General features: G+C 46.2%; 1 protein-coding gene across 1 annotated transcript in view; it reads right to left on the bottom strand.

Annotated features, from left to right (window-relative positions):
* Positions 1-961: 961 nt before the first annotated feature.
* Positions 962-15,724, bottom strand: part of CPA5 (carboxypeptidase A5) — a 36,078-nt gene continuing 21,315 nt past the window's right edge. The window contains exons 6-11 of the mRNA XM_007955390.2: positions 8,484-8,585; positions 7,992-8,102; positions 7,523-7,613; positions 2,388-2,587; positions 1,608-1,692; positions 962-1,149 (exon numbers count right to left, since the gene is read on the bottom strand). Of these exons, the coding sequence (XP_007953581.1) occupies positions 962-1,149; positions 1,608-1,692; positions 2,388-2,587; positions 7,523-7,613; positions 7,992-8,102; positions 8,484-8,585 (777 nt within the window). The remainder of the gene's footprint in view (positions 1,150-1,607; positions 1,693-2,387; positions 2,588-7,522; positions 7,614-7,991; positions 8,103-8,483; positions 8,586-15,724) is intronic.

The raw sequence follows: 15,724 nt of genomic DNA on the forward strand, positions 1-15,724 counted from the left end.
ATAACGTTTTTTAAAAAAGAAAACCCTATGGATCATAACCGAATATTGTCCCATGTAGTGCTGAAGATGAACCCCTTAGGTGGGGAAAACTCAAAATACACACTGGCTGTAACAGTGGACTTGAACGTGCCAACGTGGAGTTGGGAAGCACAGGGCAACGTTTTGTTCTGTTGTACATGGAGTCGCCGTGAGTGGAAACGAACCCAACGGCACCTAACAGCAACAGCACCTCTCTTAAATAAAGCACTTGCTTAGGACAAGCCAGGCCTGGAGTAAACTGCTCAGCAAAGATGGCACGCTGGTTGTGATGCAGAAGACGAAGGTTTCTCTTCACTGGATGTGTGGTTTTGCCATCCTGACTCTGACTGGCTGTGACCATGCTCCCAAGACCAAGGGGGCCTAGAAGAGCACCAGGAGGGGTGGGTCCCAAACCAGTGACTTGTCTCCTTTCAGCTCTGGGGTGAGTAGGGCCTCTGCCATGGGCCCTGTTCCTGCCCAGCCTGGAACAGGAAGCAGGAGAAGTGAAGACTGTGTGTGCCACTGTTCCTCAGGGGGCCAGGAATGCCACCACTGAAGATCCATGCCCTCAGATTGAACACTGTCCCCTCTACTGTCATCCTTCCATGTAAATACCCCAGTGACAGTATATCTACTGGGAGCTCCCAGGGGTCTGTTCACCTGGGCCCTGAGAACACTGCAAGAGGAGAAAAGGCCTGCAAGCCCCTTACTCTGAAGGCAAGCCTAGGATTACAGAGGCTGCCCCCACTCCACCCCCAAAGTGTGACGGGCCTGTGCTCCTCACCCCGTGCAGAGCCTGAGGGTGGCAGCCAGCACAGAGGTGGTGAAACCTGTTTAAACTTGCTTTATTTTCTAAGGGGTCAGGGCACGGCATGGGGAGGGAGATATACAGCTTGGGGGTCAGGAGGAGCCCCAGGCATCGGGGGCCCCCATGGCATGGCCCCTAGTAGGGATGCTTCAGGGCATGCTCCATGATGGTGCGAATTGCCATCCATGTCTCCTGAGCAGTAGGGACGATCTGTGTGGCTGGCAGCAGGAAGCCATAGCGCCCGGTGTCCCGGAGTTCAAAGCTGAAGGCATACTTGATGCCGCGGTCGTAGGCCCAGTCTACAGTGATCCCACTGGCCACATCTGGAAACAAGCAGGCCAAGAAATGCCCCGAAAGGAAGAATGGGGTGTAGCCACAGAGAACAGAGACACCCTGAGTGGGCACTGGGTCCTGAGGGCAAACCCTCACCCACCTCAAGCCACACAAAGCTTCCGAGCCCGGGCCCAGCAGCCCTCTCCAACTGGGGCCCCACCCACACAGCCCATTTGCCACTCCTGTGAGAAGAAAGCTACTTGAGGGCATCAGACTTAGGACCTTTTGCTTCAAGGAACTTAGCAGTAAGGCAGGCGTTAGGAACTGTTCACAAAAGTTGCAAAGAAACAGTGGTCTGGGCTCCTCCTCTTCTCCCAGCTGCCCAGGTATGGGAATCCACTTGGGCCCAGCCCTACCACCGCCAGGTTTGCAGGCATCTCAGAGCCTGCACCTGCTTGACCCAGGTGGACGAGGCGCCCGAAGCCGTGCCCAGGGAAGGCTCACTCACAGAGGGTGGTGCTGATGCTGCCGAAGATGTACTCGACCCCATGGACCTCATACAGGGCCTTCACAGCTTCCTTAGCCAGGTGGTACTGCAAGATTACATTGAGAGGGTCACAGGATGTCTCTGTTCCCTGTGGCTACACCCCGGTCGTCCTTTTGGGGCATTTCTTGGCCTGCTTATTTCCACAGGTAGCCAGTGGGATCACCGTAGACTAAGCCTATGATAGCAGCATCAAGTATGTCTTCACCAGCTAGTGAGGTCTCACAAATCAGATGTGCAGGCAGTTCTCACGAGAAGGGAGTAGAGTGCCTCTGGCTTTGAACTTGACCACATGTGAGAACAGCGAGCCCCGTTCCACCCTGCCCTGGAGTCTACTTGAACTTAGCAGGGATGTTTATATTTGCTTTTCACTCTCAAGTCCTTGACAGAGAAGGGTGCTTTTCTTGAATTTGTTGTGGTCTAGCCAACCAGCTGCTGTTGAGTCCATGTTGACTCATGGTGACCCCATGGGTACAGAGTAGAACTGCTCCATGGGGCTTTCATGGCTGTGACTTTCAGTAGCAGATTGCCAAGCCTGTCTTCTGAAGTGCCTCTGAGTGGGTTTGAACCACCAACGTTTTGGTTAGTTGTTGAGCACGTAACCGTTTCCACCACCCAGAGACTTTGTGGTGTCTATCACTCCAGCTCCTGTTTTCAGAGTAAGCCTGAACTCTCTAAGATATGGGATTTTCCTGAGGAAGGGCCTTTTCTCTCCTCCCTCAAGCCCTGAGCAGCCAAGCTCACCAACTCCTTCTGATTTGAAACAGGCTCCAGTGTGTGGCCATAAGGGTACATGAGCATCTGAGAGTAGCTGTGGATGGAAATCAGGGCCTTGATCTTCCCATGGGCTGTGATGAACTTCACAATGGCAGCCACCTCGGGCTCTGACTGAGGAAAGGGCCCATGGTAAGTCTCTGAGCAGGGGTTTTCATTAGAGCCATTTCCTGGAAGTGAAATAGAATCACCCAAAGAGTTAGAAATCATAGGTGTGGCAGAGACACTGAAAGCTCATAAAATATCCATGTGTTCCCCTACATTTCCCAGCCTCCCTTGCAGTTTGGTTAAACCATGTGACTAGTTCTGACCAATAAAAATGTGAACAGAAGTGATGGGGCACTGTGAAGAAAATCCAAACCAACTGCCATGGAGTCAGTTCCAACTCATGACGGCCCCATGCACATCAGAGTACAGCTGCGCTCTGTGGGGGTTTCCATGGCTGATTTGGGGGAAGTAGATGGTCAGGCCTTTCTTCCAAGATGCCTGTGGGTAGACTTGAACCTCCAGCCTTTCAGTTAGCAGCCCAGCAGATTTTCTATGTTCTCTTCTGTCTGTGTGGCTGGACGCAATGAACCCTAGGTGGAGAGGCTAAACGATGGAAGCATCCTGAATCCCCCTGTCACCACTGGAAGAGAGCTGCTGAGGAGTGTCCCCTACCCACATTGGGCTTGGTGTGCATGAAAAAGAGACTTTCATTGTCTTAAGCCAACTCGGGGGGGGGGGGGTTACTGCAGGAGTCCCTTGGTGGTGCAAATATTTAACACATCTGGCTGCTAACCAAAAGTTTGGAGGCTCAAGTTCACCCAGAGGCACCTGGGAAAAAGGCCTGTGATCTACTTCTAAAAAAATCAGCCATTGACAAAAGGGAATATAGCCATGAACATATCTAAGGTTGGCAGACGATATTTGTACATACGTATTTGTATGTGCTATAAGAACGTTCATATAAACGGGATTAACAGTGGACACAGTTATGATAACTTCTTAGCCACAGTTAACCACCCTGATGGAGCAAGTTATTGGACACCTTGGGCTCAGGACCATGGTCACAGGGGATGTCAAGCTCAACTGGCATAATATACTACACAAAAACGTTGTTCTATATCCTACTTTGGTGAGCAGCGACTGGGGTCTTAAAAGCTTGCAAGTGGCCATCTAGATGCAACAACTGGTCCCTCCTCATCCAGAGCAAAGAAGAATGAAGAAAACCAAAGATGCATGGAAATGGTTAGTCCAAGAGACTCATGGACCATGCGAACCTCAGCCTGTCTGACCATGGGACCAGAAGAATGAGATGGTGCTGGGCTATCACTGTCAACCACTTGGAACAGGATCAGTGCAGGAAATCCTGGACAGAGTGGGAGAACAATGTGGAAGAAAGGTCAAGATCCTGGAAAAGATCAGGCTCACTGGTCTGATAGAGCCTAGTGAAACCATGATCCCCAGTTACCCTTCAGGCCTGGAATTGAACTCATTCCCGTGGCTTTCAGCCAAACAATAGACAGGCATATAGGATGGGCATTTGCACTGGGTAGATACATTCTTTGGCACAATTGATCATGGGAAAACAGAAGGGCAGTATTTGCACAAGGAGATAGCTATGGGGCAGGAGTATATGGAAAGAAGGGACACAGGGAAGAGGTAACTTCAGGGGGGAAGTGGGACAAGACCTGCTACATTGTGGGGATTGCAGTCAATGTCACGAAACAAAATGTGTATGAACTGCTGTACGGAGAATGAATTTGCTCTGTAAACTTTCACCCAAATCACAATAAAAATTAAAACAAAAAACAAAAGAACACAACATCCATCAAAAACCCTATGGAGCACAGTTCAACTCTGACTCTCATAGAGTTGCCATGAGTTGGAATCAACTTGATAGCAACCATTTTTTTGTTACTGCAGCATTTCCTAGTCTAATACAACAGAGTACAGCCATACCAGGACTGAGCAACTCTGTGGCCTATCCAGAGCTCCCTCAGCTTCTCCTTTGGTTAAATCCTGGCTGTGCCACTAGAAGACAGACCTGCCCCAAAAGTTGCATCTAGGGTAAGCTAGGTCTCCCTAAACTAACCCCAGCTTCTCCTTCTGAGTAGGGACCCCTTTGGACTGACCCTCCACTGCCATGGGCAAGGCTGGGTCACTGTCAGCTGAGAACTCTGACTCAGTGTCTGCTCAAGCCTAGTCATCCCCCGTGGCCCCAGGAGCACCATGGACTTGGGGGCCAGGCAAAGAGAGAGCAGATCCCTATAACTGTACAAGGCTGGCCTGGGACCTACAGATACCAAGAAATCTTTGAAAATTCTTCTTAGGGCCTTGAGTTGGGTCTATTTTTCTATTTTTTCCACAAGTTTCATCTGTCCCAGTCTCCTTCTAGGTTCTGGGCTCCCCATCTCTATTCTTCCTCCTCCCCTTCTCTTTGCTTTGCTCCAAGGGTCATGTCGTGGAGGGTTGGGCTGAGCTGGGCTAGGCTGGGCAGGGCAAGGTTTGGGGCAGAATTGAGAAGAGTCATTCTAGTTCCTCCCCTTATTCCTCCTCCTTGAAAAAACAGCACCCAAGCCCAGGCAAGTGGCCAGGGATTGTCCCAACTCCAGAAGCCTTCTGAGGAGGCAGGAGCATCCTACTTGCCTCCACCTCCACCCCCCAGGACAGCGGCTGCCGGAATTGCTGGCTGAGGGCCTGGTTCAGATGATGCTCTAGGATTGCATCAAACCAGTCCCTCTCTAAGAGTGCAGGTGAGGTCGTGCGCAGGTGGGGGAGATGGTCTACACATTAGTCACCACACAGCAATTAAATCAAAGCAATCATAAAACCATAAACAAAATCTTCCTGCCTGAGTCACCAGCCCAGACACACACTATTTCTGGCCATGGGCAGGCATGCAGGCAGCTCTGTCACCAGGAAGTGTACCCCCTCTTTGTCTGCTGGTCCCCACCTGGGGTAGGGACCCTGGTTGGAAGGGCCTTTGCCTGTGAGGAGTGAGGGGCTGAGGAGCAAGCCCACGGGCTGGAGTGGGCCCAGCTCACAGCAGCCCTGTTTGTTGTGTCTGCCGAGAGCTTCGGCACCTGCCACACTCAATGAATGACAAATAGCAGCAGATGAGCTGAGCGGGGAGGCTGCAAGCTTTGTCTGCGTCTGCAGCCCACGCTCGGCAAGCGGTTCCCCTGCCAACGGCCAGGTGGCTTTGCCCAAATATGGAGAAACACTTCAGGCCATTAGTTCTGGTTTGAGCTAAGCAGAATAAACTAATCTTCCCACGACCAAATGGGAATTAACTGCCTGGCTCTCTCTGCTGGTCCCAAACAAGGTCCTCTGAGCCTGCCTGATTCACAAGTACCTGCTAATGGATTCATTAGCTATTTATTTTTCCTTTTCTGAAAATGTAATTTGGAGTGAGGGGAGAGCTTTGGGAGGACATGGTAAATCACTAAAAGCAGTAATCTTTGGGCTATGGAAATTTTTTTCATCTAAATATGTGTATGTGTGTGTGTGTGTGTACATATACATATATATGGAGTTCTACTGGCCTAAGGCACTTGACTGCTAACCAGAAGGCTGGCGGTTCAAACCCACCAGCCACTCCTCGAAAGGAAGATGGGGCAATCTACTTCCGTAGTCATACTGCCTCAGAAACCCAAGGAGGAAACCCAAGTCACTAGGAGTCAGGGCCGAAGGGACGTAACAACAACTGGTACAGTGGTTAAGGCATTCAGCTGCTAACCTGAAGGTCGGTAGTTCAAACCAGCCACTCTGCATGAGAAAAATGAGGCAATTTGCTTCCATAAAGATTTACAGCCTTGGAAACCCTATGAGGCAGTTGGCAGTGGGAGATATATACATGTACACACACACATACACACACATATGTTACATGATGCATATATCCTGTGGAAAAACCCACAACAGTTCATTGCTTTAAGGAGTCCACTTGTCTTTCTACCAGTCTACCTCAGGGGCCCTGGGCACTCACTTTAGTCAATTCTGGATCTACATGGATGCCTACCTAGGGCAAGGATCTGGTCATCTGGAGGTGGAAACGCTATCTTTGTGTTGTCGTGTTGCCTTATGTAAGCTGTGACACGCACAGCTTCAGACCCTCAGGCAACCCTCAGTCTGGGGGTCTCACTCTGGGTGGTTCCAAGCCATCTTACTTTCCAATGAGAACATATTCAAATAAGCCAGATATTCAGAGAAATGGGATCTAGGTCTAGAACGTTCTACCGCCTTAGTTTGGCCACTAGTCTGTGGATCTGATTTTCAACAGCAATGGCACTGTGCCTGTGGAGCCAGACCCTGATGCCCCCAGCGTAATGTGGATACCACTTTTGGGGACCAACGGCTATGTCCGTGTGACCTCTGGCTCTGGGGCCTCTGTTCTGGGTAGACCCAGCATTCCACCCATCAAACTGCTGCACTCCCAGGACCTATGTTGCAGACTCTGAGCTTTCTAGAGGCCTCAGTTTCCCTGTCCCAGTGCCCCTGGCATGGTGAAGGACACAGCGAAAACAACCAAGAAACCCAGGAGAAAGTTGTCCCCATCCCCCTGGGATCAGCCGTACAGATATTTGCCAGCCCACTAGCTCAGGGTTACAAAGTAATTGGGACAAAAGTATAAGCCAGCCTGGGCACATCAGCCTTGTGGAAAAGGAAGTGGCTCCATCTGTATTTGAACTATTTCTCTGGCTCCCAGAGGACACATTGTAGGTCCCAGCTCTTGTGAAAGGGTTAGGGACATTTGAGGACACCATAAACTTTGGGTATTGATCAGCCAGCAAGACTACCTTGTACCTCTTTAAGCCTTTCTCTGCCACAGTTAGGAGTTGACCCTTTGGTTAGTTCCCATTTCAGGAGCCAGAGGCTACCTTATGGGTTTGGCATGAAGGTGTAACATATGCACACAGTGACCACACCTGTGCAAACTTTCTGACATGCCACAGCCACATGCTGGCCTGTCCCTGGCCATTACTCACTTGTCTTTGCTCACTATGCTGCCCTGTGCCTCCCAAGTTATGAATCAATGTAATCTGACTGTGTAGGAGAACCTGGCAAGGACCAACAGTTCATTCACCAGCCCTGTCCCCAGGGCCAGTGGGTTGCCATACCTCCAAAACCTGTCTTCCAGTTCCTGTTGAGATCCACACCAATGCAGAAGATTCCAGGTCTGGTGGACTTGTTTTTTCGCCACAAACGGTTCTGAAAAAGCCCAGGTGAGAAGATCTCATTAACTGGAGCTACCCTAGGTGGGCCCCTCTCCTGGCCTAGGGAGGAGCCTGGTGGGGCAGGAAGTGCTAGGACCAGATGAGAGTTCTAGGTGAGGACTGGGCCAAGGCTGCAGATCAGATCATTTTGGGTCAATTTAGGCTCTAGGGAGAGGCCTGAGCTGAGGCTACCACACTGGCTTCCCTGGGCAGCAGAAGGAGGCCAGTGGACAAGAAGCCATAGCCCTTAAGCTGTCCTCCTGGCCTTCAGGAAGGCTCTCAGCAAGCAGAAGAGCCATCCCCCAGAGATCTGGCCTTAGTGACCTTTCCACACTCTCCTGAGGCTGCCCCCTGGCTCCCTTAGTGCACTCACCATGCTGTGGGTAAAAGCAAACCCATCAGGGTTGGTGACAATCTCCATGAAGATGTCCATGGCATTCAGTATATTTGTCAGGACATGGTCTTTGCTGTATTTACTGACAATCTACAAGAAAGGAGAGATGGGTGCAAGGTGAGGGATGGGGGGCCCTGCTGTCTCCTCGAAGGTGCAGCAAGACATGTATACAGCCAGCAGCTACAGGAAGGGGTGTCACCAAGCCATCCTTATCGCACAACAAATCCTTATCACAGAACCAAAGACTTGGGTTTCCAACATCAAGAAGACCAAGGAGATGCATGGGCTCTGGGCAATGAAATGCCAGAGCACAGGGTCACTGTTCCAAAGGGCAGGAGGGTTTAGAGCACCCTGATTTTGAAGACATAAAGAATCACTTTTTAAGTGGAGGTACACTTAAGCAGTTGAGCAGCCCCTCTCCCAGCCTAGTTCTCTATCACAGGAGCCCCTCAGCCAAAGGTCCCTGCTGACCTTCTTGGCAATCCAGATGCCGGTGGCATGGGTGATCCACTCCCTGGAGTGAATCCCAGTGTCAATCCAGATGGCAGGACGCTGAGAACCTCCAGTGCTAAACTGGGAAAAAGAACCAGGCACCAAATCGTAGGTCACAGAGATGGTCCCTGGAAGGAAGTTCCAGACACATCCTCCCTGCCTGGGTGCCTCCGCCTGTCATGTAGGTTTACCAAGAGAAGGTGTGGTGTGTGCAGGTGCCTGCATGTGTCATGACAGTACACACATGGGGATCATGACAAGATTGTGGTCCTCTTGGAAAGCAAAGTGATCCAGCCAGAAGCACAAGTTGAAAAGCATCTTAGACTACTGCTTCTGAGACTTTATGTGCACACAACTCACCTGGAGTCTTACTAAAATGCAGTAGGTCTAGGAAGGAGCTGTGGCTCTGCAGTGGCATCACTAGGGTTGGTGTCACCCAGTGTGGTAACTCATGGTGTCACCCCCTTGCCATGAACCTCCTCCCATACCAGACCATATAGATCCTTGTTGTTGCTATTGTTGTTAGGTGCCTTTGAGTCATCTCTGACTCATAGCGACCCTATGCACAGCAGAATGAAACACCACTCAGTCTTGTGCCAGCCCCATGATTCTTGCTATACCTGAGTTAGAGCCACTGTGTCTATCCATCTCATTGAGGGCCTTCCCCTTCCTCGTTGACCTTCCACTTTACCAAGCATGATATCCTTCTCCAGGAAATGGTTCCTTCTGACAACATGACCAAACAACATGAGACGAAGTCTGGCTATTCTCACTTCCAAAAAGCCTTCCAGCTGCACTTCTTCCAAGACAGATCTGTTAATCCTTTTAGCAGACAATGGTACTCTTAGCATTCTTCTCCAACACCGCAACTCAAAAGCATCAACTCTTCTTTGGTCTTCCTTGTTCATTGTCCAGCTCTCACATGCATAAGAGGAGATTGAAAATACAATGGCTTGTGTTAGGCACACCTCAGTCTTCAAGGAGACACCTTTGCTCTTCATCACTTGAAAGAGGTCTTTTGCAGCAGATTTGCCCAAAGCTATATGTCATCTGATGTCTTGACTGCTGCTTCCACCAGTGTTGATTGTCAAACTAAGTAATATGAAATCCTTGACAGCTTAAATCTTTCCTCCATTTATCACGGAGCTGTTTATTGGACCAGTTGTAAGGACTTTTGTTTTTTTATATTGAGATGAAATCCACACTGCAGACTGTAGTTTTTAATCTTCATCAGTAAGTGCTTCAAGTCATCCTCACTTTCAGCAAGCAAAGTTGTATCATCTGCACATCACAGGTTGTTAATGAGTCTTCCTCCAATCCGGATGCTATGTTCTTCTCCATATAATCCAGCTTCTTGGATTTTTGCTCAGCATACATGTTGAATAAGTATGGTGAAAGGATACAACCTTGACACACTCCCTTCTTGATTTTGAACCTTGCAGCATTCCCTTGTTCTGTTCGAATGACAGCCTCCTGATCTATGCACAGGTTCCTTATGAGTACAATCAAGTGTTCCGGAATTCCCATTCTTCTCAATGTTATCCATAATTTGTTATGATCCATAAAATTGAATGCTTTTGCACAGTCAATAAAACATAAGTAAACATCTTTCTGGTATTCTTTGTTTTCAGCTAAGCTCCATCTGACATCAGCAATGATATCCCTCATTCCACATCCTCTTCTGAATCCAGCTTGCATTTCTGGATGTTCTCTGTCAATATACTGCTGCAACCATTTTTGAATTATTTTCAGTAAGATTTTACTTGCATGTGATATTATATTGTTCAAATCCCCATTCTGTGGGATCACCTTTCTTTGGAATGGGTACAAATATGGATCTCTTCCAGTCAGTTGGTCAGGTAGCTGTCATCAAAATCTCTTGGCACAACCAAGTGAGTGCCTCCAGTAGAGCATCCATTTGATGAAACATCTCAAGGGGTATTCCATCAATTCCTGGAGCCTTGTTCTTTGCCAATTGCTTCAGTGCAGCTTTGACTTTTTCCTTAGAATCCTTAGTAATCTTTATTATCAGTTTTAATCATAGGATAATACGTAATAAAATTAAAGTATTATAATGAAGTGTACAAAGACCTGGAGTTAGAAAACTAGAAGAGAAGAACATGCTTGGCATTTTTCAAGCTGAAAGAACTAAAGAAACAAATTCAAGCCTCAAGTTGCAACATTGAAGGAATAGGAGCTCTGGTAGCATAGTGGCTAAAGCACTTGACTGCTAATGAGAAGGCTGGCGGTTCAAACCCACCAGCCACTCCTCGGAAGGAAGGTTGGGCAATCCTACTTCCGTAGTGATACTGCCTCGGAAACCCAAGGAGGGATTGCTATGAGTTGGGGCCGACTTGACGGCACATAACAACATAACAATTGTCAAAATATTGAATAATGCAGGAAACACCAAAAAGAATTGGTCAATGTTCAATCATTTCAGGAGGTACCATATGATCAAGAACCAGTAATATTAACAAAAGAAAGAAAATGAACAGGTCATTTAAAAAAAAAAAAAAAAAAGTACTAGCACAGATGTCTTCACTGGCAAATTCTACCAAACATTCATAGAAGAGCTAACACCAGTTTTACTCAAAGTATTCCAGAATATAGAAAAGGATGGAATACTTCTAAATTCATTTTATGAAGTGAGCATAACTCTGATACCAAAGCCAGGCAAAGACACCATTAGAAAAGAAAATTATAGACCCTATCCCTCATGAACCCAGATGCAAAAATTCTCAATAAAATTCTAGGCTATAATCTCCAACAACATATCAAAAAAATAATACAACATGACCAAGTGGGATTCATGCCATGTGTGCAAGGATGGTTCAACCTTAGAAAAACAGTCAGCATAGTTCTTCACATAAACAAAACAAAGGAAAAGAACCATATCATCATATCAATCAATGCAGGAAAGACATTTGACAAAATCCAACACCCAGTCCTGTCAAAAATGCTGAACAAAATAAGAATAGAAGGGAAATTTCCTCAACATAATTAAGGACATGAATACAAAACGAACAGCCAACAACATTCTCAAAGGGGAGAGACTGAAAGCATTTCCCTTACAACAGATGCCAAACAAGAATGCCCTTTATCACCATTCCCATTCAATATTCTGTTGGAACTCCTCACCAGAGCAATAAGGCAAGAAAGGGAATTTAAAAACATCCAAACTGACAAAGAAGAAGTAAAACTAGCCCTATTTGCAGATGATATGACCTTAGATATAGAAAATCCCAGAGACTCAGTAAGAGAATTATAGGAACTAACTGATAGTTTCAGCAGAGTGGCAGGGTACAAGATCAACATACAAAAATCTGTTGCATTCCTTTATACTAATGAAGAGAACTCTGAAAAGGAAATCAGAAAAGCAATACCATTTACAATAACCACCAAAAAGATGAAGTACTTAGGAATAAATCTAACCAGGGGACACAAAAGACCTATAAAAAAGAAAACTGCAAGACACTATTACAAGAACTAAAGAAGAGTTACATAAATGGAAGAATATACCACGCTTATGCATAGAAAGACTTAACATCCAGAAAAATTTCAATACTACCCAAAGAAATCTATAGATATAAAGCAATCCTGATCTGAATTCCATCATCTTTCTTTACAGAGATGGAAAAACTAATGATCAACTTTGGAAGAAGAGGAAGGAGACCCCAGTTAAGTAAAGGGCTGCTAAAGAAGAAGAACAAAGTAGGAGGTCTCACACTCCCTGATCTCCAAACCTACTCTACAGCCACAGTAGTTAAAACAGCCTGGTACTGGTACAATGACAGACACATAGACTATGGTACATATGCACAATGGAATACTATGCAACATTAAAGAACAAGGATGAATATGTGAAACATCTCATGACATAGATGCACTTAGAATCCATTCTGCTGAGTGAAATTAGTCAATCACAAAAGGACAAATATTCTAGACCACCACCATCATAAAAAGCCAAGAAAAGGGTTTCACAGTTATACAGTAAAGCTGACAAGGGACAATGTTGTAGTCACTTCTGAACCACAGCCAGATATCCAGAGGGAGCAAGTAGTTAAACCTGTGGGCTTGGGACCATTGTTGTTGGGGACATAAAGCTCAACTGGCATAACATACTATGCAAAAACATTGTTCCATATCCTGCTTTGGCAAGTAGTGACTGGGATCTTAAAAGCAGTCATCAAGATGCACTGATGGGTCTCTCTTCATCCAGAACAAAGAAGAATTAAGAAAACCAAAGACACATGAGAATAATTAGCCCAAGCAATTGGTACCCCATGTGATCCTCAGCCTACACGACTATGAGACCAGAAGAAGTAGATGGTGCCCAGCTACCACTGTCAACCATTCAAAGGGGAATCTATGTAGGAGATCCTGGATAGAGTGGGAGAACAATGTGGAACAAAACTCAAAATCATAAAAAAAAGGACCAGGTTTGCTGGTCTGATAGAGCCTGATGGAACCACTGAGACTATGGCCTCTAGCTGCCCTTCAGGTCTAGAATTGAACCCACTCCTGTGACTTCCAGCCAAACAAAAGACAGGCATATGAGCTGAATGTTTATATTAGGTAGATACACTCCTTGGTGAGATCAATCGTGGGAGAATAGAAAGGTTGTGTGTGCACAGGGAGACAGCTCAGGAGGCAGGAGTGCATGGGAGGGAAGGACACAGGGAAGAGGTGGCTATTGGGTGGAAGTGAGAGGGGAGCTGTTGCATTGTGGGAACACATACACACACACATATACATATACAGTTTGATGCTTACCAGGGTGAGTAAGGAAGGGAGGGTAAACAACTAGCTAGAGGAGGGTGGACACATACTAACTAAAGTGAAGAAAAAGAAAGAAAGAACTGATGGTATTGGAGGAAGAAATATAAGCTACACTGAAGGAACTAGCAAAAAAAAAAAAAAAAAAGCCTCCAGGAATTGACAGAATACCCACTGAGATGTTTCAATAATGGATGCAACACTGGAAGCATTCACTCATTTATGTCAAGATATTTAAGATACTTGGAAGACAGCTACCTGGTCAACCAACTGGAAGAGATGAATATTTGTGCCCATTCCAAAGAATGGTGATACAAAAGAATGCAGAAATTATCAAACAATATCATTAATACCACACACAAGTTAAATTTTGCTGAAAATAATTCAAAAACAGTTGCTGCAGAACATTGACAGGAAACTGCCAGAACTTCAAGATGGTTTCAGAAAAGGATGTGGAACAAAGGATATCATTGCTGTTGTCAGATGGATCTTGGCTGAAAGTAAAGAATACTGGAAAGATGTTTACCTGTGTTTTATTGACTGCAGAAAGGCATTAGACTGTGTGGATCATAACAAATTACACTGTGAAGAATGGGAGTTCCAGAACACTTAAATTGTGCTCATGAGGGAGCTGTACATTAGGCCAAGAGGCTGTCATTTGAACAGAACAAGGGGGCACTGCAAGGTTAAAAATCAGGAAGGGTATGCATCAGAGTTGTATCCTTTCACCACACTTATTCAATCCATCTGCTGAGCAAATAATCCGAGAATCAGGACTATATGAAGAAGAACACACCATCAGGATTGGAAGAAGACTCATTAACAACATGTGATATGCAGATGACACAACTGTTCTTGCTGAACGTAAAGAGGACTAGAAGCACTTCGTAGTGAAGATTAAAGACTGCAGCCTTTAGTATGGATTACACCTCAACATCAAGAAAACAGAAATCCTCAAAATTGGACCTGTAAGCAACATCATGATAAATGGAGAAAAGATTGAAGTTGTCAAGGCTTTCATTTTACTTGGTTCCTGTGGCAGTTAAGGTTATGTGTCAACTCAGCTGGTCCTGGTTTTGAGTGATTGGCAGCTGGATGTAGTGATTCCCCATGATAAGACTGGTAATCAACTCCATGGTGGTATCTGCTATGAGCAGCTGCCTTAGGAACATGGTATGCTTCCAGTATATACAAAACAAGCTCATTACCATTGCATCAATAAGTGTACAAAAAGAAGCATTGAGAAAAGTCGCTAGCTTTTTTGTTACACTTAGATCCTGCACATAGCCAAGACTTCATTCAGCAGCCTGCCATATTGCCTGCCAATCTTGGGGCTGTTTCTGGACTTCTAGTAGCCTGCCATGTTGCTTAATAATCTTGGAACTGTGTCATTTTACTTGCCAACCTTGGGTTTGTCAGCCACAGGGGTCAGCAGCTGCCTGAGTTAAGAGAAGCCTCCAGCTCCAGTGGGCTAGGAGCAAAAGCCAAGCTGAAGCCCAAGGTCGAGGGGCCTTCACCTAGCCCCTAGAGCTGGCATTTTGAACTAGGACTTCTAGCCTCCAAAACAGTAAGAGAATAAATCCCTGTTTGTTAAAGCCATCTACTTGTGGTATGTCTGTTATATCAGCACTAGAAAACCAAAACAGATCCACAGTCAATGCCCATGGAAGCAGCAGTCAAGAAATCAAACATTTTGCACTGGGAAAATCTGCTGCAAAAGAAAGACCTCTTTAAAGTGCTAAGAGCAAAGATGTCATTTTGAAGACTAAGTTATGCCTGACCCAAGCCATGCTAATCACCTCATGTGTATGTGAAAGGTGGACAATAAAAAAAGGTAGATTGCAGAACAATTGATGCATTTGAATTGTGCTGATGAAGAATATTGAATATACCATGGACTGCCAGAAGAATGAACAAATCTGTCTTGAAAGAAGTACAGCCCTAATACTTCTTAGAAGTGAGGATGGAAACTTCATCTCTCATACTTTGGTCATATTGTCTAAAGGGACCAGTCCCTGGAGAAAGATTTCATGCTTGGTAAAGTAGAGGGTCACAGAAAAAGGGGAAGACCCTCAATGAAGTGGATTGACACAGTGGTTGCAACAATGGGCTCAAGCACACAAAGTTTGTGAGGATGGACAAGACCGGGCAATGTTTCGTTCTGTTGTACGTAGGGTTGCTATGAATCAGAACCTACTGGTGGCACCTAACAACAATCATGTAGAAGTAAATTGCTTAAATATAATATTTCTTCTCTGGTCAGCTATAAGGACCCAGGTGGGGGTGATACGAGAGGTCTCCAACAGCAAGACAAACTTGTCTGTCAGTTTGTCCTACTGTGGTGACATGTAGACGTGAGTTTTGAGGTTGAGCCTCTGGTGTTTAAAACCCAGCAAGATGCACCTGGTACACAGGTAATAGCCCAGCTTATAGACTGAGAC

The sequence above is a fragment of the Orycteropus afer genome, unplaced genomic scaffold (assembly GCF_000298275.1).
Source record: "Orycteropus afer afer isolate SDZICR_OR568_19922 unplaced genomic scaffold, OryAfe1.0 scaffold00501, whole genome shotgun sequence".
Lineage (NCBI taxonomy): Eukaryota > Metazoa > Chordata > Mammalia > Tubulidentata > Orycteropodidae > Orycteropus > Orycteropus afer.